The sequence below is a fragment of the Lipotes vexillifer genome, unplaced genomic scaffold (assembly GCF_000442215.2).
Source record: "Lipotes vexillifer unplaced genomic scaffold, Lipotes_vexillifer_v1.1 scaffold70, whole genome shotgun sequence".
Lineage (NCBI taxonomy): Eukaryota > Metazoa > Chordata > Mammalia > Artiodactyla > Lipotidae > Lipotes > Lipotes vexillifer.
The window spans coordinates 3,247,704-3,270,036 of NW_006789896.1; the positions used below are offsets into that span (position 1 = coordinate 3,247,704).

At 46.6% G+C, this 22,333-nt stretch overlaps 2 protein-coding genes across 3 annotated transcripts in view; one reads left to right on the forward strand and one right to left on the reverse strand.

Annotated features, from left to right (window-relative positions):
- PKD1L3 (polycystin 1 like 3, transient receptor potential channel interacting) overlaps positions 1–1,564 on the reverse strand; it is a 70,510-nt gene extending 68,946 nt beyond the window's left edge. Inside the window, 3 exon segments of the mRNA XM_007463000.1 lie at positions 503–625; positions 1,275–1,360; positions 1,362–1,564. Of these exon segments, the coding sequence (XP_007463062.1) occupies positions 503–625; positions 1,275–1,360; positions 1,362–1,564 (412 nt within the window).
- A 2,426-nt stretch (positions 1,565–3,990) lies between these two features.
- DHODH (dihydroorotate dehydrogenase (quinone)) lies at positions 3,991–17,319 on the forward strand. 2 transcript variants are annotated; one of them, XM_007462987.1, is made up of 9 exons: positions 3,991–4,184; positions 6,580–6,792; positions 8,711–8,910; positions 11,219–11,301; positions 14,077–14,264; positions 14,870–14,983; positions 16,001–16,154; positions 16,327–16,486; positions 16,979–17,319. In XM_007462987.1, exons 1-9 carry the CDS (start codon positions 4,164–4,166, stop codon positions 17,031–17,033), a joined length of 1,188 nt encoding a protein of 395 aa, XP_007463049.1. In that variant the 5' UTR covers positions 3,991–4,163; the 3' UTR covers positions 17,034–17,319. The 2 variants fall into 2 exon arrangements, with proteins under 2 accessions (XP_007463049.1, XP_007463050.1); XM_007462988.1 differs by having other exon boundaries at positions 4,164–4,184; positions 16,001–16,158; positions 16,331–16,486; positions 16,979–17,033.
- Positions 17,320–22,333: the final 5,014 nt, after the last annotated feature.

The following is a 22,333-nucleotide window of genomic DNA, read 5'->3' on the forward strand; positions in this document are numbered from 1 at the left end:
ACATCATTGAGAATTCTGAGAATTCTGTCAATTCACTGAGCTGTGAACAAATGCTTTGTGACTACTGCATGAAGAACGTTAATTGGAAAAAAAACCCCAACTATGCACACCCCCCACTTAATTCTCACCTCCTACCTCTGAAGAAGCAAGCCTCTAAATGATAACAAGCTCCCCTATATGCCACTGTATTGTTTTCCTCCTTTGTTTCCTGTTCTTCTCTCTAAAGCCCAAGTGCTAAAAGGACTGGAGGGGTACATGTGGGAAATGTACCCACAGCCCACCAAGTCAGGAAGTGAAGGGAACGTCAAGGAATGGCTCTGCCCAACTACTGTTGTCTGTGAGTGATGGACGGTAGAGGCTTCCTCCTGCAGAGGGGCTGCAGGAGGAAGCCTCTACCGTCCATCACTCACAGACTCTTTACCTACTGCTCTCACATGTTCTCCTTGTTTACAATCAGTTTGTGACAATTAGGTCTTTGGCAGCATGTGGTCTCATCACTTACCAGCCTGGCAAATCAACTAATGCCCTAGTGAGCACAAGTCCACTTTTGATGAGATCCGACTGGGGTTTCGGAACAAGTAAATGCAGGTGGGCGTGGGGGCCCAGTGGGCTGTGACGTCTGCTGCTGGGAAACCAGACCCAGATGAGACTCATACCCAAAAGTCAAACATTTAGAAAAATGTAAGTATGAAGACCAAATCCTGCTAGCTTCCAATAGATGGAAATTTAGGATTGCCCCCCCCAACAAATTATAGATTATTTATTTTTTCATATTATGCATTATCACAAGGCTTAGTATTAATTTACCTAGACTTCAATGAAGATGATGTAATAATGCCTTGGATTTTTCTCTAAGACCACAGGATTATGGTGCATAATTTTGAAAATATCCGTGTAAGAAAGACAAGAGGCAAATAATTTCTCTCCAACGTTCTGTTAGGAAACATGGGGCAGAGAATGATAGAGAGATATTTACCAGGAAAAAAAAAGTGACCGTAAAAGGATTCCCATTTCAGAATCTCGCGTGACACTTTTAGTGAAATAGCAGGTAAGTTAACTTTTGAGAGGCTCTGAGAAAAATCTCATCATTTTTCTGACACAGACAAATCAAAGGCTGTAGCACAAAAGTGGAGATATTTCAGAGGAATGATGGTAACAAAGTGGATTGCTTTTTCTGTATCCAAAAGAAGAAAGATTTAAATTTTTTTCCTTCTTTTGTCTCAGTAAAAGTAAGGAAGTTTCCTTCATAAACACTAAACCTCAGAGCCTTACCTGGGTTTTTTTTCCTTGATGTCTTCCCAGCAGCGTTAAAATTTCCCCAACCTACCACTTCTTTCCTTCTTCCAGAAAGTCCCGGAGGGTCTCGAACCTCCTGGTTCCAAGTGAAAGCAGGGTGTCCTCTCTGAGCACGACAGTAATCTTCTGCTTCCTGAAAGCTGCAATGAAACCTGTTAAGCTGATAACAATTATGTTCTCCATGTTGCTCTGGGCTATCCAGCTCACTTCCTAGAACGATACCTGTTGTGATGTATAACCAAAGCCACGTTCTTCCTTTAAAGAACATTTTCTTTGTGCACTGTGCGCATGAAAATCGTAGAGGCTCACACAGCTACTGAAGCCCGCTTGCCTACAGCCCGTGCTCCGCGAGGAGAGAAGCTGCCGCAACGAGAAGCCCGCGCACCGCAAAGAAGAGTAGCCCCTGCTCGCCGCAACTAGAGAAAGCCCACGCGAAGCAACGAAGACCCAACGCAGCCAAAAATAAAAAATAAATAAAATAAAATAAATTTAAAAAAACGTGTTGGGGCTCAGCAGCTGCCTGGTCCTTTAAATACATTCTTGGTGGGTTTATCTTATTAGTATTATTCTTTTAGAAACTGGTAATAATTTGTCAAGGAGACAAAAGGTTTTGTTTTAAGGACCCAGGTGGAGTTCCTATAAGCTGAAAACAAATGCCAGAGATCAATAAAGCAATGGGCCTTCATAGCTAGGGCAGCACCACCTGTGTCTATACAACTGGCTATACCTTTAGCTTTATAATAGATCTTTATTTGCTAAGTCTAAGCTGTAAGGGGATGGAGGACGATGAATATCTAAGTCAGTGTTGCTAAAAATTTAGTAATGTATTTTTTTTTTAAAGAAAACCATTCTTGCAGACCCCTATGATGGGTTTAAATTATTGTATTGTTTCTTAAATACATTTATACACAAAACTAGGTGTAATCTCTCTCCTTAAAGCTCTTACATAATCATAAAAGCCAAAGAATAAATATTTGATGAAAGAATGAATAGAAATTAAATATAAACAAAACCGAAAACCAATGAAATTCAAATTTTGCCAAACTAAATAGCCACTTAGCAGATAAACAAAGCTCTGGCCTACGACTGCACAGGTTCTTTTGATTTTGTCATTCACTCTGCTTCGTACTGTAGGGAAGAATCAATTCTCTCACCACTTTTCTTTAATTAATTTGCTGAAAAACCTTTGTTCAGGGCTTCCCTGGTGGCTCAGTGATTAAGAATCCGCCTGCCAATGTAGGAGAAATGGGTTCGAGCCTTGGTCCGGGAAGATCCCACATGCCGCGGAGCAACTAAGCCCGTGCACCACAACTACTGAGCCTGCGCTCTGGAGATCACGAGCCACAACTACTGAAACCTGCGCGCCTAGAGTTCGTGCTCCGCAACAAGAGAAGCCACCGCAATGAGAAGACCGTGCACCACAACGAAGAGTACCCCCAGCTCACGGCAACTAGAGAAAGCCCACATGCAGCAACGAAGACCCAACGTAGCCAAAAATAAATATATAAAATAAATAAATAAACAACCTTTGTTCATAGAGCATGTCATTTGATCTTCACCTGTAGCACATCCATCATCTATGTATTTTAGCCAGTTCTCTTTCTTGGCACCAAAATGAGCTCACAAATACAAATAAATGTGGGCACTGAAATTGCCTGGCAGCTTTCAGGGTTCAGTTGGTTATCCAAATGGTCCAAATGATGCTTACATTACTTTAAAAAATCATTGTGGAAGTGGACACCAAAATCAAAAATTCTCTTAAGTGTAAACCCCAAGAACAAATCCCTCAGTTTGAAAACCACTGCAATAATCAAACGACTGGTACGATGAAATATAGTATGGTCCCTACTTTCAAACAGTTTACAGTCTAATTAGGGGAGAAAAGACATAACAAGTGTAGTTAATAAAGCTCCACTACAGAGGTATAGCTTAAATCTGTGAAGGATCAGTTGAAGATGTACTTCCAGCACTTGAACATATAAGGGTGTCCATATCTAGGAAGACAGAGCAGGCATCTTGGCAGAAGCGTCCACGAGAGTAAATGCATGGAGGTGAGACGGTGGAAGGCATTTATACAGAGAAAGAAATAATGCTCTCTGTGTGTGGGGGCTAGAGGAACAGTAGTGGGAACTGAAACTAGAAAACTGAATTGTTTCAAACGCCAAGAAAATAAGAGTTTGCAATTTGGGGGGAAGATTTCTGAGCAGAGGAGTCCAAGTCTGGGCTGCAATGGAACAGTTTGGGTGCAGGACACTTTCATTTTTCGAAGTTCACAGTCTTAATTTCCCAATATCCTTACAAACATACACACATATGTTTTAGGCATTTTAAAAAAGTGAAACCTGATGTTCAAGGAGTATTCTTTTAAAGTCAACTCAGGTATCTTACACAGCGCTGTAAATCATTTCAACCCTTTTTAGTGCCCGGTATATACTCAATCCATGCTTTATCTAAAGCACAAACACTATCAATAGCATGTTTAACTTAAATGATAAAAAAACTGGTGAGTGTTGCTTAGAATCGAAGAATCAACATACAGTTAATCTTCTCTCCAGATTGCAGGATGCAGGAAAGCTCTGCGAAGCGACCCAACCAGATTCGGCTGAGCCTCTGCAAAGCGCAGCGAAGACACCAGGAGGCAAGCGGGCGGTCGGGCTGGCGGGCACACGGGGATTGCGCGCCCGCGCGCGATCGCCCAACCAGACCCTCGGCGCTGAGCGGTGCTTTTCCCTCCGCCGAGGGTGCCCCGCCCCACCCTCTTGCCCAGCGATTGGTGAGTCGGCAGCTGGGGGGGCGGAGACTACAGGAGTCACCGCCATCTTCTCCAATGGAAACGAGACAGAGGCGGGCCCAGTGGCGGAAGGAGCATGGCGTGGAGACAGCTCAAAGTGAGTTCAGCTGGAGCGGCCCTGCTGCGGCGAGGAGAGAACTTGCGGGAAGGCAGACGGGGGGCGGATGGAGGGAGGGCTAGCCTGGGCGAGGTGTGGACGGGAGGCGGCTCCGAGAGGGTGGGCCTCTTTGGCACGTTTGTGTATCTTTGGGGACACCTGCAAATGATCATGCGTGTGCATTTACACATGTACGTGGTCACTGTGTAAACGGACGTGTAAACGGAGTAGATGCCGATCTGTGTCAGCGCACGTGGGCCTTTATTGAGCCAGGCACAGGGCGCTTAGTGAACACAGGATCGCCTAGCAGTGTGTGCAGCACCCAACCTGGAAAGAAATTACAGTAAAACATGGTGCCAACACTTTTAGATAAAAGTTTAGGGCAGGGTCTTTGTAACGGCGCTCAGAAATCTGTTGATCAACATAAGGGGCGTTCCTACAGTCTCCTGGAGGAGAAGCAAGAAAAATGAATACTAGATCTATGTTGACGGCTGGGAGTGACCCTAAAGGCAAATCCAATCAGGTCACTTCCTTGTTCAGGGAACAAAACTCAAATCACCTGGGTGCATCTCATTCTCCTCTGCCGCCAAGAGTGGAGAGAGCATTAACACCGCCCCGCCCTGCCGCCTAATTAACTTCTATTTATCCTTTGAATATCAGCTTTAAGGCACTTGGTCAAGGAAGCCTTTCTCTACCTCTTTGATTAGGTTCTTCTCTCACTTTTTTCTTCATAGCTTTGTCACAGTTATATGTTTGCATGATCATTGATTTCTGTCTCCTGAGGTTGTACTCCTTGTAAAGGCAGGGACTTGGTCTGTAGCCCATCCTTGAGTGCAGTCACTATGTGCTGAATGACTGAATGAGTGAGGGACTCAGCATTGGGCAGTGACAATTAGAGAAAAATATTATGAGCGATGTTTGAGCTTGATCCGAGAAGACCTGATGCTCTCTAGAGAACAGACCTGTGGTTGCCAAGGGGGAGGGGGGTGGGGGAGGGAAAGACTGGGAGTTTGGGACTAGCAGATGCAAACTATTACATGTAGAATGGATAGACAGCAAGGTCCTGCCGTATAGCACAGGGAACTATATTCAATATCCTGTGATAAACCATAATGGAAAAGAATATGAAAAAGAATATATACATGTATAACTGAATCATTTTGCTGAACACCAGAAATTAACACATTGTAAATCAATGATACTTTAATAAAATTTTTAAAGAAGACCTGATGCTCCTTTAAAAAAATTTTTTTTTGCAACCCTCTTTATTATCCTGAAGTGGAATTTATGTATAATGTAATCTTTCTATATATAATTTAAAAAAGTCAACATAATGTCCTAACTGGAATATAAAGGAGAAGTAAATTTATAATAAAATAATATGTATTTCAACCCATAAATATTAGGGCATGAGTCACCTAGTTAGTGAGTCAGGTGCTTAAGCCTCTACTTAGAAATTCTAGTGCCACAGGAATGTTTTATTGTCAAACATCTAAGCAAAGCACTGAACCATTCCACATGGATTTTCTGAAACGGTGAGTGATTCTTGTAATGTTCTGTGCAAAACAGTATAGTCATTCCTCAATCTACAAGGTAATTGCATTTCTGGAAAGTCAATGAAAACCACACAGGAGATTGTGTTTATGTGGGGAAATAGAGTTTGCATTTCTAGGCTCAGATAATATGAACAGATATTTTTACCTAGTGAATGTCAGTAGGATGTTCAAAAGTCACACACGATAGGGACAGTTCTGACTTTACTGACTTCCTGCTCACTAAATCTATTAACATTCTCCTCCGGGTGCCCACCACATGTCCCTAGGGGGCAATACTGCCCCTCTTAAAGATTTTTAAAAATTTTTTAATATTTAATTTAATTAATTTATTTTTGGCTGCGTTGGGTCTTGGTTGCTGCACGCGGGTTTTCTCTAGTTGGGGCAAGTAGGGGCTACTCTTCGTTGCGGTGCGCGGGCTTCTCATTGCGGTGGCTTCTTGTTGCAGGGCACGGGCTCTAGGCGTGCGGGCTTCAGTAGTTGTGGCGCATGGGCTTAGTTGCTCCGCGACATGTGGGAATCTTCCCGCACCAGGGATTGAACCCATGTGCCCTGTATTGGCAGGTGGATTCTTAACCACTGCACCACCAGGGAAGCCTTGCCCCTCTTGAAATCCCTGGCCTGAAGTCCTTCAGGGCTAGAGGAGTGCGTGTCAGCAGAAGTGCAGATACAGCCTCTGACTGTGGAGGCAATACGTGAGCAAGAACCCGAGACCAGCGTTAGCAGAAGGCCACGGACATCACTGCATGTTATGTCCTCTGTGTGTGTGTAAGTCGTGTAAAGGGTTCAGAGAAGGTGCTACAGCCTAGCCTTGAGGGGGCCCCATTGGCTTTTTTTTCCAGAAGCGGGCCCAGGATGCCATGGTGATCCTGGGGGGCGGAGGACTTCTCTTCGCCTCCTACCTGACGGCCACGGGGGATGAACGTTTCTACGCAGACCACTTGATGCCGGCTCTGCAGGGGCTGCTGGACCCCGAGGCAGCCCACAGGTTGGCTGTTCACGTCACCTCCCTGGGGCTCCTTCCTCGTGCCACGTTTCAAGACTCTGACATGCTGGTAGGTACTCCTGTAACACCTTGTGCGATAAGACCCGAGGGTCAAGGTCAAAGTTCCCTAATTTATTTAGCTGAGTCTGATCCTTTTGAAAACCAGAGTCCCAAATTAGCCCCCCACCCCAAACCGTCATCCCCATCTACAGATCAGGAACGCTGAAGTGCAGAGTAGTTAAGTGACTTACCCAAATGCACACAGCTAGGAAGTGGCTGAGCCAGGAATCAAACCCATGGAGTCTGGCTCAGCATCCGCCCGTTAGCCACCATCCTGCCTCGCGGAGGTCTCGGGTAGCTCAGTGTTCACCTCTGCTGAAAAGGGAAGCATGCCAGCATCACTAACATCTAATGTGATGTAGGCATGTCTAGCCAAGCCCTTTGAGGAAAGCATACGACTCCTGTCCCAGCCTCATTCCATCCTGCATTCAACACAGGGGCCCCACTGTGTCCGCTTACTCTTCTGTGTGCTGGGATTTCTGCAGCGAACAAAGTGCAAGAACCCACATCCTCCTAGAATCTACATCCTCGTGCAAGCCCAGACAGTTTCCATTTAGGAGACTTCGTACCAAATGGGGAACATTAGACTGATGTGAACATGAAGAAAACACAGACAAGAAGCACTCAGACGTCTTTGGGGAAGGGGCACTGTTAGCAATCAGAGGGGCCTGCTCTACATTTTCCTTGTTTGTCTTAGAATCCCTTTCACTTCCCATCCTGCAGTTTTGAGCACATGTGGCACCTTTTTCTGTAAAAGTGAAAATCCTCTTTGGATTCCTATTGGTTAGAGAAAACAGGTACAAATGTAGGTCTTTCGTAAAAGCAAAGTGGCATAAAGAGAACTTTGGAAAAGTGGGGGAGACCTGTACGCAGATTCTCTGGTTTGGTGCCAGCCCCATTTGACTGTCATCTCTGGGCCTGAGGACTGAAGGCTGCCCAGGGAGCCTGTCGAGCAGCCGGGGCCGAGAGACCCGTCCTGGAGCACGGCCCCCAGGGCCTCCAGCGTGGCCACCCTCCCAGCCTCCCAGTTCCCGAGGCACCGCATGCACACACACACTGCCATCTCTCTTCCCCTCCTTTGGGCAGCCTTGCTTCCTCCTGCTTCCAAGGCCAGATGGTACCACCCTTGGAGGTCCTTGCTAGTCCTGGCAAAGGCTTTCCTGCCATATCAACTGACAGTGACGATTCTGTTGGCAACTGCTGACTTTATGATATCCCAATTCCTTTCCCACATTTTAATGTATTTGTCTTGCTTCTAGATTTGTTGGCTAGTTCAGGGTGCGAATACTAAGTCCCTCAGGAGTTAGGCTAGACCTGACAGTAATTAGGCCCCAGTCACTTTCATCATAGAGAGCAATCAGGAATCCACCCCATGTCTGCCAGGGAAGAACCTGCTTCCAGCCCAGCCTGGTTCTGGGGCCCAGCAGTCAGTGCTGCTGGGTCGAGCACTGGAGTCGTGAGGACACTGCTGGGCCTTGGTATCACCTGGCTGAGGAGGGACACAGCGGGGGCTGACTTACTAAGATTAAAGGATTTTGCTGCCTGACTGTTTCAGAATTGCACCATCTAGGGGCTAAATAGTGGATAAGAAGGTACAGTTCTTCACCGTAATTGGAAAAGGCAGCACCTGTCTCCTGCTCAACCCATGGTGGAAACACTGTTTTTCTCCTCAGTGATGATAAAGCCCGATGGTTCTCAAACTCTGGCTGGCATCAGAATCACCTGGAGAGCACTGTTAAAAACAGATTCCCTCAGAGTTCCATTCTTCCCCACCCTCCCCCAAAGATTCTGATTCCTTAGTCCAGGGATGGGCCCTGGGATCTGATGTTTAACAAGCAGGTGATTCTGATGTAGGCGTGCCATGGACCACGCTTTGAGAAACACCAACATAGCCTTGTGTGCCTGTGACTTTGTCTCCTTCTCCCTAGGAAGTGAGAGTCCTGGGCCATAAATTCCGAAATCCAGTAGGAATCGCTGCAGGATTTGACAAGCACGGGGAAGCTGTGGATGGACTTTACAAGATGGGCTTTGGTTTTGTTGAGATAGGCAGTGTTACCCCAAAACCTCAGGAAGGAAACCCCAGACCCAGGGTCTTCCGCCTCCCTGAGGACCAAGCCGTCATTAACAGGTAGGTGAGCAGCCTTCTTCCCAGCAGGACACTCGGGGTGTTTTTTCTGCCATACAGTGTGGACATTTTTCTGTCATTTGGAATGTTCTGGAACCATGTTGAGCATCTACTCTGTGCGGGCGTAAAAGCAGGTTTTATGATTTCAGTTTAACGCGTATACACGATGAGGTTAAGAGAGCTACACGACTTAGCCACAGTCACGAGATCAGAAGCGGGAGAACTTGGGAACGGATGTTGGCTTATCTGACTTTAGAGTTTGTGCTTTTTCCACATTGTTACTCCAGTGTCCTTGCCCAGCTCTGTCCAGTAGAAATATATGAGCCCTATATGTAATTTAAAATATTCTAGTAGCCAAAATAAAATAGCAAAAAGAAACAGGTGAAATTAACTTTAATAATATATTCTATTTAATTATTATTTGTAATAGTTATTTATTATACTACTTAATTATAAATACTTAATATACTCTATCATAATTTTAATATATAAGCAATATAAAAATGACTGGCTATTTACCTTCTTTCACTTGTACCAAGTCTTCGAAATCCAGCATGTTTTCCTTACAGCACTCTTGCTTTGGACTGGCCAGGCTTCGCTCTCAGTGGCCACACATGGCTAGTGGCTCTTGCACCTGACAGCACAGCTCCAGCCTTTAGTAACTGGGAAATTTAATAATCAACATAGACAGCTGCTTTTCGGAAGAGAGGTCCTTCTGGACTGTGTAAAGCCCTTCTCTTTGGAAGCCCTGGGCAGTTTTCACTATAGCTATAACCTTCTTTTCGGTAACGGAGTTCTGAGAGCCTCGTTGGGGGCGTTGGTAGGCACCTTTGGGATCATGAAGGGCCTCCTGGGAGACTGACATGTGGAAGGTTTATTTGGCTGCACGTCCTGCTTTATCGTGCTTGTTTTGGGGAAAATTTCCAGCATTAGACATCGAGTTATTGACCTTTCCCCTGTAGGCTGGGATCAATATCTTCAGAATGTTCGGGCAAAAAATATTTGTTTATGATTCGGCTGCCACAAATAACTGCAGGTACCAGGATGACAGTGCCTGGCAGAGTCCCGTGGGTGAGAAGTGGCACAAGAGAGCCGGGCCTGAGCTCCAAGCACTTGTGTGCCCAGGCTCCCTGCTCTGCCTGGCACAGGGTGGGTGCTGAATGAACATGAGTCAACAACTACATGTATCTGTTAGGTGTTTTTGGCTGCAAGTAACAAAGTGGCTTAAACAATAGGCGTTTGTTATTATTTTCTTCTCATAACAGGTGAAGTAGGCAGTTTTAGGGTTGGTTGAGCGGCAGGGTGGCGTCAGTACTCTGGTCCAACCTCTGTGGGCCTTCCCTTCTCGTTTGTAAGATGCCTACCCCAGCTGCAAGCATACGTCCTCACATGAGGACATCAGAGAGCAGAAAGGGAAAGTATGGATATGGGGGGAGATATTTTCCCAGAAGCTCCCTGGTACGCATCACCTTGTGTCTAAGTGACCAAGCCCCGTCTCAAGTTCATGCTTGAGTTGCCAGCGAGGCTGGGAAAGGAGTCATTGGCATTTTCACCCTGTGTCAGGGGAGCTGGGTTCCACAGGCAAGGAGGAAGGGGGTGGGGATGGCCATTAGGCCAACAACCCACGGTGGGGCTGGGGACGTAGAGATGAGCAAGAGGGGCGAGGCCCAGCCTTTGTGGAGTGTCTAGTGGCAGGTGAGGGAGGAGATGTGTCCCTTGTCCTCAAGAAGACTGGAACCCGGTAGGGGAACTGAAGCATATACGTACACCCCAAGCTAGGAGAAAGATAGGAACAAAGCACTCCACCTCCAGGAGGTGAGGGATCATTTGTGGCTGGGAGCTTTATGCAAGGAGGAGAGGGTGCATTTGACTTGGGCCAGGAAGAGGGTGATTTAATAGGTAGAAAGGATGGGGGAATGGAGCGGCAGGATGGGTTCCAGGAAGCGTGTTCATGGGGCACAGGCAGGAGGTGGGAAGATGGGTCATCAGAGTGGTGAGGGCCCCGTTGGGTGGGAAGCAGGAGTGGGCTGGGTCCAGACAGGTCTGGGCTGTTTACAGTGCTAGTTGGCTAAGTGGCTTGTTGGCGAATTTTAATCTTTCCCTTTGTATTTGATGGTGTTCTGGCAAGTTCTCTAGGACTTCCAGGGGTGTTTAGACTTTAGAAGTCTAAGAACTGACTCTGATTTTTTTCTTTGGTTTTTACATCATAAGTATATGTTGAAAATGGCCATGGAGCCATCCCTCCAGAGTCTTTGCTTTCTGCCTGAGGGCTCTAACCTTATCTCCTCCCTAATGCTCTTCTGTGCTACAGATACGGATTCAACAGTCATGGACTCTCAGTGGTGGAACACAGGTTACGGGCCAGACAGCAGACGCAGGCCAGGCTCACAGAAGGTAAAGGGGGCCTGCCTCAGAGGGCTGTTCTTCAGTTGTTGGAAGGAAACTTGTGGGAGAAAGTCAGGAACATTCCTAGTGAAATGAACATGATTGAACAATAGGAAAAAACAGTATGGAACTCAGGGCTCCTCTGCTAGAGGAATTTTCCTGGCTCCATCACACCCTCCAAGCTCTTAACTGAATTTCACAACTGAGCAAAGATACACTTAGTTCCTGCCTCGTTATGTAACCTGTGTCAAACTGGGACAGCTTGGAAGTAACCAGTGCAGAGTGGCTGCTCTGTGATCACATAGGCAGTTAAGATGCGAGCAGGGCTTGGGAGCCATCTTCGTACATCCTGCTCTGTTGTCCTTTTGTCCATTATAAATAATGAATGCTAATTATAGAAGTATTAGTAAATGCAGGGAAGCATAAAGAACATTAAAATTACTCGCACTCTTCCCTGCTCAGAGATGACTACTCCCGGCATTGGGGAAAATGTCCTTCATGACTTACTTGGAAACACCATGTGCATTTTTTTTAATTCATTAATTTATTTTTGTCTGCATTGGGTCTTTGTTGCTGCACTAGGGCTTTCTCTAGTTGCAGCGAGCAGGGGCTACTCTTCGTTGCATTGCATGGGTTTCTCATTGCAGTGGCTTCTCTTGTTGCGGAGCACCAGCTCTAGGCGCGTGGTTCAGTAGGTACAGCACGCGGGCTCAGTAGCCGTGGCGCACGGGCTTAGTTGCTCTGCGGCATGTGGGATCTTCCTGGACCAGGGCTCGAACCAGTGTCCCCTGCATTAGCAGGTGGGTTCTTAACCACTGCGCCACCAGGGAAGCCCACACCGTGCATTTCTGAAGGCTGCCTTGGAGGTGCTGACGCTCATTCCCTGGGGCTCTCTGCCTTGCTGTCCCTTGGGGTGAACACAGTGGTCTTGGCACCATGCCATCCTCACTGTACCTTCCCAGGTGTCCTCTAGGGTTTCATGGGGTTGCGGCCATTTTCCTTGGTGGGCCTTTCTGGAACTCCTTCCAGGAGTTTAGCCTCATTAGATGTCCTGGTGGTGAGATGAGAAAAACCTGCAGTACTGGATTCATTTCTGAACGCGAGATTGAAAGGGCCGAGGCAGTTAGCAATCTCTGATTTGGGGAGTAGGAAATGACCTTGTTTGGAATTCCCTGGCTTTGGCAGAACCAGACCCTGCTATACTGTAGATAGACCTTGCCACTTGTGGGCTTTGAAAGTCATGATAGGACTTTCATGGTTTGTGATACTCTCCTGCCTTCTTGTCTCCCTTTCCTTCTTTTAACTGTTCACAGTGCCCCTTATACCACTTTTCTCCCCTGTTCTCGCTTGCCCGTTCCTCACCCCCACTGTGGTGCTAACATTTGTTGGAGTGAGACAAAATCCCATAGCAGAGCTCTGCACATAGTGTTCACCGGCAGCTGGAAGCCTTGAAGACAGCTTATTGCTAGCATCATGCCAAGCAACATGAGTTGTTAAGAGCTGTGGTGCCCTTTGTGGATAGAGTAATTCAGCAATTTTTGTCTAACTCCAAAATCTTGTCATTTGGGGCAAATGACTACTAATGAAAGATCCACTGGCTACATGAAAGTGATATTCTCTATTAAGCTGGTTTACCTGTGTGGAAAAGAATTACAGTTTCCAAACCATCTTCACTTGATTTGGGAGGCTTGGAGACCTTGTTATATAATTTGTCTAACTGGATGCTAAACCCCTCCCCTCCCTTCCACCCATGAAGTGAGTGACACGAATCTCATTTACTTTCAAGTTGATGATAAAACAGGTGACTGCATTTAAGGTATGAGAAGGTAGTTAGCAGTACTGGATGTTGTTCTTTGATCCTCCCTGACCTGACATACATTTTTTGAGCTAACTGGACGTTCCAGTTAGCTGGAAAAAGCAGGTGGTACCATGGATATACTTTAGCCTTTGCAGATAAGGTAGTATCTTAGGAGAAGTCAAGTACAGACAAGCCCTTGCTTTCACACATAGAAAAATACATTTCAGAAACACACTGAAAGTCGAAAATACAAGTCAGGTGATAATTCCTTGGATTTTAAAGTAAGGTGACCATATTACTTACTGTGCAAACTGAGACAACACTTTTGAGAGTGGAAGGGACGCAGGCATGAATAATTATGCCCAGGCTACAGGAGTATTCAGGGCTGTCCTGGGAGCGCTGGGATGTGTGGTCACCCTAGTTACAAGGGGGCGTCCCTTCTCAGAGAATGGAAATTATAAAACCGTTATGCCTCTACATTTTAGGCATGAGAATCGAAAATATTTTCCAGTATTTTATACATATCCTTTAATTTTGCTTTTTCTTCACGACTGCACACCAGTCACGTGACCCAAGTCTAACAAGGAGCCCTTGAGAGTAAACAGCTGCCCCTGTGGCATGCTATTGACTTGTCTCTTCTCAGTCGTGTTTCATTTACGAGCCCTACCTTTTTAAACACTAGTATTTGCGCTCCTAATTTCTCCATTTTCCATTAAATTTTAAAAAAGAAAAAAGGCACAAAGCGGTAAAACATCCTAGGAGCTGCCCAAACACAGCTGCGCAGATGCAGGTGGAGGGCTCGGTTCTTGGCCCGCAGGCAGCAGCGCCATGCGTAGGTCAGCGTTTGTCAGCTGGCACGGGAAAGGTCACATTTGGAGTTGGAAAGCCTGTGAGGCTGTTCATGGGCTCTTCCGTCAAGGGTGGCTTCAAAATGTTGCACAGGAAACGGTGAGTGGGGACAAAATCCTGACCAGTGATATTTACAGATGGGCTGCCACTGGGAATAAACCTGGGGAAGAATAAGACCTCGGCGGACGCCGCCTCGGACTACGCAGAGGGGGTTCGAGTCCTGGGCCCCTTGGCTGACTACCTGGTGGTGAATGTGTCCAGTCCCAACACGGCTGGGCTGAGGAGCCTTCAGGGAAAGGCCGAGCTGCGCTGCCTGCTGACCAAGGTGGGCAATTACATCCCACTCCACCAGCCTGTCCTACCTGCTCATCCTCTAGGGCAAAGCTTCAACGTTGCTATCCACTATCGAGGAGTTGTCCTTAAGACCTGGACCAGTTAGGACCCCTTGCTTCCCTCTGATTTCCTATATAACACTGATTGTGCTCACTATTAGTCAGCTGCTCCGTTATCTATCCCTGCGGTTAACTCACAAGGTCTGTGAGAGCAGGGACCACATCTCTCATTTACCACCCTGTCCCTAGCATCTAGCACATTGAATGAATGAATAGAATGACTTTTCATTAAACCATGCTTGTGACAGTGTTTGCTGTCTCTTTCAGGAACAAAAGTCTAAATAAACCTTGATATATTAGCCAATGCCAATGACATTAGGGACTCACTCTTGGGGATCCCTTGGTTCAAGAGAGTGGAATCAGCTCTGACTTGATGGGGTCTTTTGCATAATTGAGAGGTGTTTCCTGAAAAGGAGAAATTGCTGGTGCTTTATTCTGACAGCTAGTGTGAAAACACACTGATCTGCGGCTGCAGGTCACGGTTATACTGTCAACTGCAGTCTCGGGGCTCCCCATCTCTGGCCCCATGTTGCTCTAGGTGCTGCAGGAGAGGGATGCCCTGAAGGTAGCGCACAAGCCAGCCGTGCTGCTGAAGATCGCTCCTGACCTCACGGCCCAGGACAAGGAGGATATTGCCAGTGTGGTGAGAGAGGTGAGGGTCGGTGCCTGGGGGACGCCCTTCATTGCCTGTAGAGGCCACCTGGCCAGCTCGGTTAGCCCAGACGGCAGTCTTTGTGGTTTCCTTTCTGTTATGTGGAGGGCTGTCAGGATGTAATTTATCGTATACAGGCAGACCTTGGAGATATTGTGGGTTCAGTTCCAGACCACTGCAATAAAGCAAGTCACATGAACTTTTTGGTTTCCCAGTGCATATAAAAGTTATGTTTACACTATACTGTAGTCTGTTCAGTGCACAATAGCATTACATCTAAAAAAAATGTACATACCTTAATTAAAAAAATACTTTATTCTTATTTTCTGTTTTATTAAAACATTTGGGGTGTAATAATCCAGATTAAAAAAAGAAACTTTATTGCTGAAAATATGCTCACCATCATCTGACAGTGCAGGGTTGCCAGAAACTTGTAAAAAAAAACAGTACCTGTGAAGCACAATAAAGTGAAGTGCAATAAAATGAGGTGTGCCTGAAATAAAAAGTAAATGTTTCAATAAATGTTTGAATGGGTCCTTTTCTCCTGCCTCTTCCTTTCTCTTCCCTCCTCTTCAGCAAGGGCTTTAAGGCTGTGCATCCTTCAGTCTTGGTCAGACTGCAGTGTTCTGTCTTTCTCCAGTCTAACCCTGGGTCTCTATGTCATAGGGGAGTAGCGCAAACACAGACTGAGCCCGGCAGTCTGGGGTTGAAATCCTGATTCCACCACTTACTACCTGGAGGCTTTGGACAGGACACTCTAGACTGAGTTGTTCTAAGGATTAAACCGTGTCCTGGGGGAACTGTACGGGTGGTTGGTACGTGATGGCTGCTACTATCGTGTTGAGGCTCACTCTGACACTTGCCCAGAAAGCATAGTGAGTGAGGCCTGGTCTAGCTCTTGCTTCTGTGGCCTTAGGTGTGGGCGCCCAGCCCGGCTGCTCTCTCAGACCCCCGGGGAAGCTTCTCCAAGTCCGTCGTGCCCTGACTGAGGGGCTCTTTCTCTGTCTCACACTGCAGTTGGGCATCGATGGACTGATTGTCACGAACACCACACTGAATCGCCCTGCCAGCCTCCAGGGGTCCCTGCGCTCTGAAATGGGAGGGCTAAGCGGGAAGCCCCTCCGAGATTTATCAACACAAACCATCAGGGAGATGTATGCACTCACCCAAGGCAAGTATTTGGTGTCCCTGTCTTCAGATCTACGTGTGGCTCAGGCGCTGGGTCTGTGATGGTATCGGGGTTCCTGAACTGCTGCACTCAGCAGGGGGCAGGGGCTGCAGCCAAACAGCTCCTGGCTCTCCTGTCGCCCAGCCTTCCTCACAGTGTGCTGTGTGCTCTGCAGGCAGAGTTCCCATCATCGGGGTTGGCGGTGTCAGCAGCGGGCAGGACGCGCTGGAGAAGATCCGGGCAGGGGCCTCCCTGGTGCAGCTGTACACAGCCCTCACCTACCGGGGGCCGCCCCTGGTAGGCAGAGTCAAGCAGGAGCTGGAGGCCCTTTTGAAGTGAGTGGGGCCACCTGTGGCTTGAACCAGGCAAAGTTAATGTGGTATCAACTCAGAATGACTCAAATCAAGGGGATGCTATTCATCAGTCTTTATTCTTCATTGAAAATGCATTTGAGGGGTACACCCCAAACGCAGGGGAAACTTACCCTGTTGCCCTTTTGACAAAGGTCAAGCAGTGCCAAGGAATTCAAGATTAACTTCCAAGGCAATGGTGTTTATAGGCCCGAGGAGTTCTGGTGGCATTCCTGTTAATTCAGTAACACTGGCTTGATGTCAGGAGCTGTCGGTACTTAAAATTGATTCCCTCCCTGGCCTGAAGACCTGGGTAGAGTCCAGGGTGAAGACACTGTACAGGGCATGAGCATGCGTTTGGGAGAGCGAGGCAGGTGCAGTTACGGACTAGATAGAGCCTGGTTGAATGTGGGCTTCCAGTAAGAGCCAGGCCTTTCCTTTACCATTTGCTGAAATGGCTTTGTTTTCTTTCTCCAGGGAGCAGGGTTTTACCAGAGTCACAGATGCCATTGGAGCAGATCATCGGAGGTGAGGATGGGTCGGTGGGAAGCCTGATCTGGAACCGTCCCACTAAATCAAGCGAGCCTTTGTGGCTGATGGAGAGAGGAGACCACATCCCCAAACCACAGGGGCCCCTCCACCGGCTGGACTGTAAAAGCCAAGCATGAGGGTCACCAGAAAATGCAGGGCTTTGTTCAACCACTTGTCGGACAGGAACTGCATCCATGATTCTTTCTAGATTCAAATCCCAGGATCCTTTAAAGGACATTAGACATTTGGAGGGAAAAGCACGGCAAAATAAAGTCATTTAAAAACTGGATTTAAATCCCAGCCCTCTTGCCCAGATCCTGTAGGTCCTTCCAGGCCTCTCCTCCCCCGGGATCTGTTGTGGGCTTCCCAGGAGCTTGACTCTCTTTCATTCTATCTTTATTTTTTTTTAAAATTTTAACTGTATTTTGAAAATATTTCAAACTTAGATAAAAGTTGCAAGAATAGGGCTGTGGATGGCCATCCTCTCCGTGTCTGCACCTGGTCTTCCCTCTGTGCATAGAGGGACACGGGTCATGCTGGTCATTTTAACTTGATTACTTCTGTAAAGGCCCTGTCTCCAAACAAGGTCACATTTTGAGATACTGCCAGTCTGGATTTCAACATGGCAATTTTGGAGAGACAGAGTTCAGAAAATGGGCTTGTTATACCCCTGCTTTAAAAATCTGTGACTTGTGGGCCATTGGGCAGGCAGTTTCTCAAGGTGCTTGAAGACACTAGACAAGAGGCTCAAGAGGTCTAGTCATTAACTAAAGAAACAGAAACGCTAACCTTTTCAAAACTGAAAAGCAAACGGTGATTGGAGGTTGAAAACCTCGGCTGGGAAGTGCTGTAGATGTCAGTATGCCTTCGCAGCCAACAGGAAATTACCTTTATTCCCTTCACCTCAGTGCAGGTTTGACTTTAAAATTTCTTGGTAGCTCTGTGGAGAGGCCTGTAGCTGCTGTAGAGGTAATATGTCCTTGTCTCATCGTTGAATCTCGGCCTCAGCCCTCAGCCTCTGCCAAGAAGCCAACAGTCAGTCTCCTGCTGTCTTTTACAAAGATCTTTTTCCTGTTTCTTAAAAAAGAATCTTAGGGACTTCCTTCGTGGTGCAGTGGATAAGACTCTGTGCTCCCAATGCAGGGGGACCGGGTTCGATCCCTGGTCAGGGAACTAGATTCCACATGCATGCTGCAACTAAGAGTTTGCATGCCACAACTAAGGAGCCCACGTGCCGCAACTAAGGAGCCCTGGAGCCACAACTAAGGAGTCCACGTGCAGCAACTAAGACCTGGTGCAACCAAAAATAAATAAATAATAAAAAATAGAGGTAATAATCTCTTAAAAAAAAGAATCTTATTATGAAAATACCTATTCATGAATTAAACAGTATAGTCCCCAAATAAATGTTGTCTACCTCCTTCCCTCCTCAAGCAATCCCATATCAGAGGTAGCCACAGTTAACTTTTGTATCCATCTAGATTTTTCCAGTCAGTTTTCTTTGTATATGCAAGCACATACCCATAGCTATTCTGTCTTTTTTTAAAAATCTATCACATACACATATAAAAGTGTTTCAAGAAGAATAGTACAAAGAACTATTTTTTTTTTTTGGCCACACCGTGCGGCTTGCAGTATCTTAGTGCCCTGACCAGGGATAGAGCTAGGGAATATACATGTACACATACATCTATATTTCTATAACTCTCTATATTGAAAACCATGAATTCAGACTGATACCTTCAATTCCAATCCCAAACCATAAGTTTAATTCTAGTTTCTTCCCTTCCCATATTTGTAACTCTCTTCTCTGACTGTGGAAACCCTACCTCTATACTTAACTCTATTTTCTTATTTGATCAGTCCTCTCATATGTAAGTAATCTCTGGTTTCCACCCCCTGCCATGTGCTGGCATCCTTTTTCCTTGCTTGGGTCCTGACATCTTTCACCATCCCTTACCCCTTGGGCACTGTCCTCACTTTGTACAGCTCTGATACCTGCTCCAGGCTGCTCCCAGGGGCAGACATCCCCCCTCACCTCATTTAGGCTCTGACTTTTTTGCTGGCCTGTCCCCCTGCATGGTCACTTTCCTTATAAGCTAGGACTCTGACGCTCTGCACCAAACGCTTACACACACACACACACACACTTTGTGGGCACCCTCTTTGTTCTGTATGGGTACTGATTTTCTACTTTGAGCCCCTTGCTCCTCTTTTGCTGCCATTGCAGGCACCTACCTTGCTCTGTGCCAACTAATGGCTTTATGACTGAACTGTTCAGGGAAAGGGGGAAGGAAAGGGGAAGTGTTACCCTTTGGAAGATTCTCTGTTGGAGACTGATAATGTCTTTTAGCACAGCTTTAACGGGCTGCTGTTTCTCTTGAGCACCAGCGTAAGTAGTTGGCTTGCGTTCAGGGGCCCTGTGGTGTAAGGAGTACCTGTTTTTCTTAACGCTGGAAACTACACTCAGCCCAGAGAAGCTCAATGCTGGGAGACACATAGGAGGAGGCCCAGGTTGCCAATGCCCCGTGAGGCCTAGGATTGTTGGGTGGATTAGTGTGCAGAATTGCTAATATGATTTACATTATTGACTCTTGCATTTTGTGTTGTGTGCATCCCCTGCCAATTTCACATTAGTTAAATAAGTAAATTCACATTAGTTAAATAAGTAGTAAGTTAAATCTTATTTCACAACTTGCTTTTTTTCCCCATATAATCATTGAGTCTTTCAATGTCCGTCCCTTCAATCTACCTTGCTCTTTCTAACAGCCCTTTGGTTTTCCGCAGCTCAGATGTATCAGTATTTGCTTATGGCTAGACGTGTAGGCTGTTTGTTTTTCACATCACAAACAGTACATCAGCGAGTCTTTTGGTTTATGTATCTTTGTGCTCTTCCAGTAAAATTTCTGTGGAATAGATTCCCAGAAATGGTATCGCTCAGGCAAAGGTTATGTGCACTTAAATGTTGATAGTTACTGCCAGATTGCCATTAGAGGGGGTTGTTCAGTTTATACTTTCTCTACAGCTTTGTAAGAGAGGCCCCTTTCCTCTTAGGCTGCTCCACACGGGAATTTTCAAGTACTGCCCTGGAATAAACTTGTTCCTTCTCCACTTTCTCACTGGAGATAGTTTCCATTATGTCTCTTCCTTGGGAAAAAGAAAAAAGGAATTGTGGGGTTAGCAAGCCACTTTGGGCTGCAGCCAGTGTGATTGCCACATCCATTTGTGTGTGTGTGTGTGTGTGTTTGTGTATCTGGGAGACAGAGAGAAGAGACTTCAAATAAGACCCACAGGGGGACTTCCCTGGTGGTCCAGTGGCAAAGACTCCGCACTCCCACTGCAGGGGGCCCGGGTTCGATCCCTGGTCAGGTAACTAGACCCCGCGTGTCGCAACTAAGACCCGACGCAGCCAAATAAATAAATAAATAAATGTTAAAAAAAACAAAAACCTGCAGGGAAGGGCAACAGAAGGGATGTAGCTTTCCCTGGCTTCACCCATTCTCACTTGTTTCAGGCAACCCTGCATGTCTTTCCTCCTGCTGTGGGCATCATGTAACTTTTGTGGGCCTCAGTCTCCTAATGTGTAAAATGGGGAGAATGACAGACCCATCTCTAAGGGCTGTTCTGAGGATTAAATACTGAGGGCAACATGGCTCAGCACATCCTAATATTTTCAATGTTTCTAATCATCAAAAAAGTCCTGCAAATAGGTATTACTGTGCTTGTATTCACAGATAAAATGAGGGCTTTGAGAGATTAAATAACCTCCCCAAACCAGGCAGCTGGGAATCAGCGGAACTGGGCCCCAGGGCCTGAGTATCTCCTTCTGATGAAGGTAAAGGTCCTTAAAGGACCTCTTACAAGTATTATTATTCCCTTTTCCCTTCTCTTCTCCCTCAAAAGTTCATCTTCTTTTAACATATAGACTTCCTGTGTGCAATTACTTTTTATAAAAAAGCTTTCATAGATACTTGCCCTGGGCACTTGATTGGTCTGAAATGAGGTGGTCAAATGGGATCTAGTGATCGAAGCTCAGAGTCCCATAGAAGTGGGGGACATTCTGTAGGGACCACAGTGCCAGCCAGGGCTGAGCCTGAGGATCCAAAACATAGCAGCTTGAAACAACAATCATTTACTGTTCCACACAGTGTCGGGTCAGGAATTCAGGAGCAAATTAGTTGGTGGTTCTGGCTCAGGGTCTCCCAGGAGGTTGGCCAGGGCTGCAGTCATCTAAGGCTTCACTGGGGCTGGGGCATCCACTTCTAAGATGGCCTGGGAGCTGGTACTGGCCGTTGGCAGGAAGGGCTGCCTGAGTGTCGTCATGCCAGGGCACCCAGCTTCTCCCAGAGCCAGTGACTTACAGCAAGGTGGAAGCTCTGATGCCTTTTATGACCTTGTCTTGGTGGTCATACACCATTACTTATGTCACTTTCTTTTTTTTTTTTTTTTTTTTTTTTTTTTCAGTACGCGGGCCTCTCACTGCTGTGGCCTCTCCCGTTGCGGAGCACAGGCTCTGGATGCGCAGGCTAAGTGGCCATGGCTCACGGGCCCAGCCGCTCCGCGGCATGTGGGATCCTCCCGGACCGGGGCACGAACCCGTGTCCCCTGCATCGGCAGGTGGACTCTCAACCACTGCGCCACCAGGGAAGCCTATGTCACTTTCATTCTCTTCATTAGAATAGTAGTTGCCAGTTTTAGTAAAACAAACAAAAACAACGGGATACCCAGTTAAATTTGAATTCCAGATAAACAATGGATGTGCTTTTAAGTATAAGTACATCCCATGCAATAGTTGGGACATGCTTATGCAAAAATTTACTTGTTGGGCTTCCCTGGTGGCGCAGTGGTTGAGAGTCCGCCTGCCGATGCAGGGGACATGGGTTTGTGCCTCGGTCCGGGAAGATCCCACATGCCGTGGAGCGGCTGGGCCCGTGAGCCATGGCCGCTGAGCCTGCGCATCCGGAGCCTGTGCTCCGTAACGGGAGAGGCCATGGCAGTGAGAGGCCCGCGTACCGCAAAAAAGAAAAAAAAAAATTATTTGTTGTTTTTCTGAAATCCAAATTTAATTGGGCATAATGTAATTTACCTGGCAACTCTATGTTAGAAGCAAGACACTAAGTCCAGCACACATATCAATACAAGGGGAGGGAAATTAGTTTCCATTTTTGAAGGGAGGAATGTCAAAAGAATTTGTGGAGATATTTCTAAACCACCATGAGCAGAATTTTGAAAAGTTCATTTGGTCCTGGTGTCTGTGGTAACTGCATGGCAGCCTAATAGGATGAAATAGTTCTCAGACAA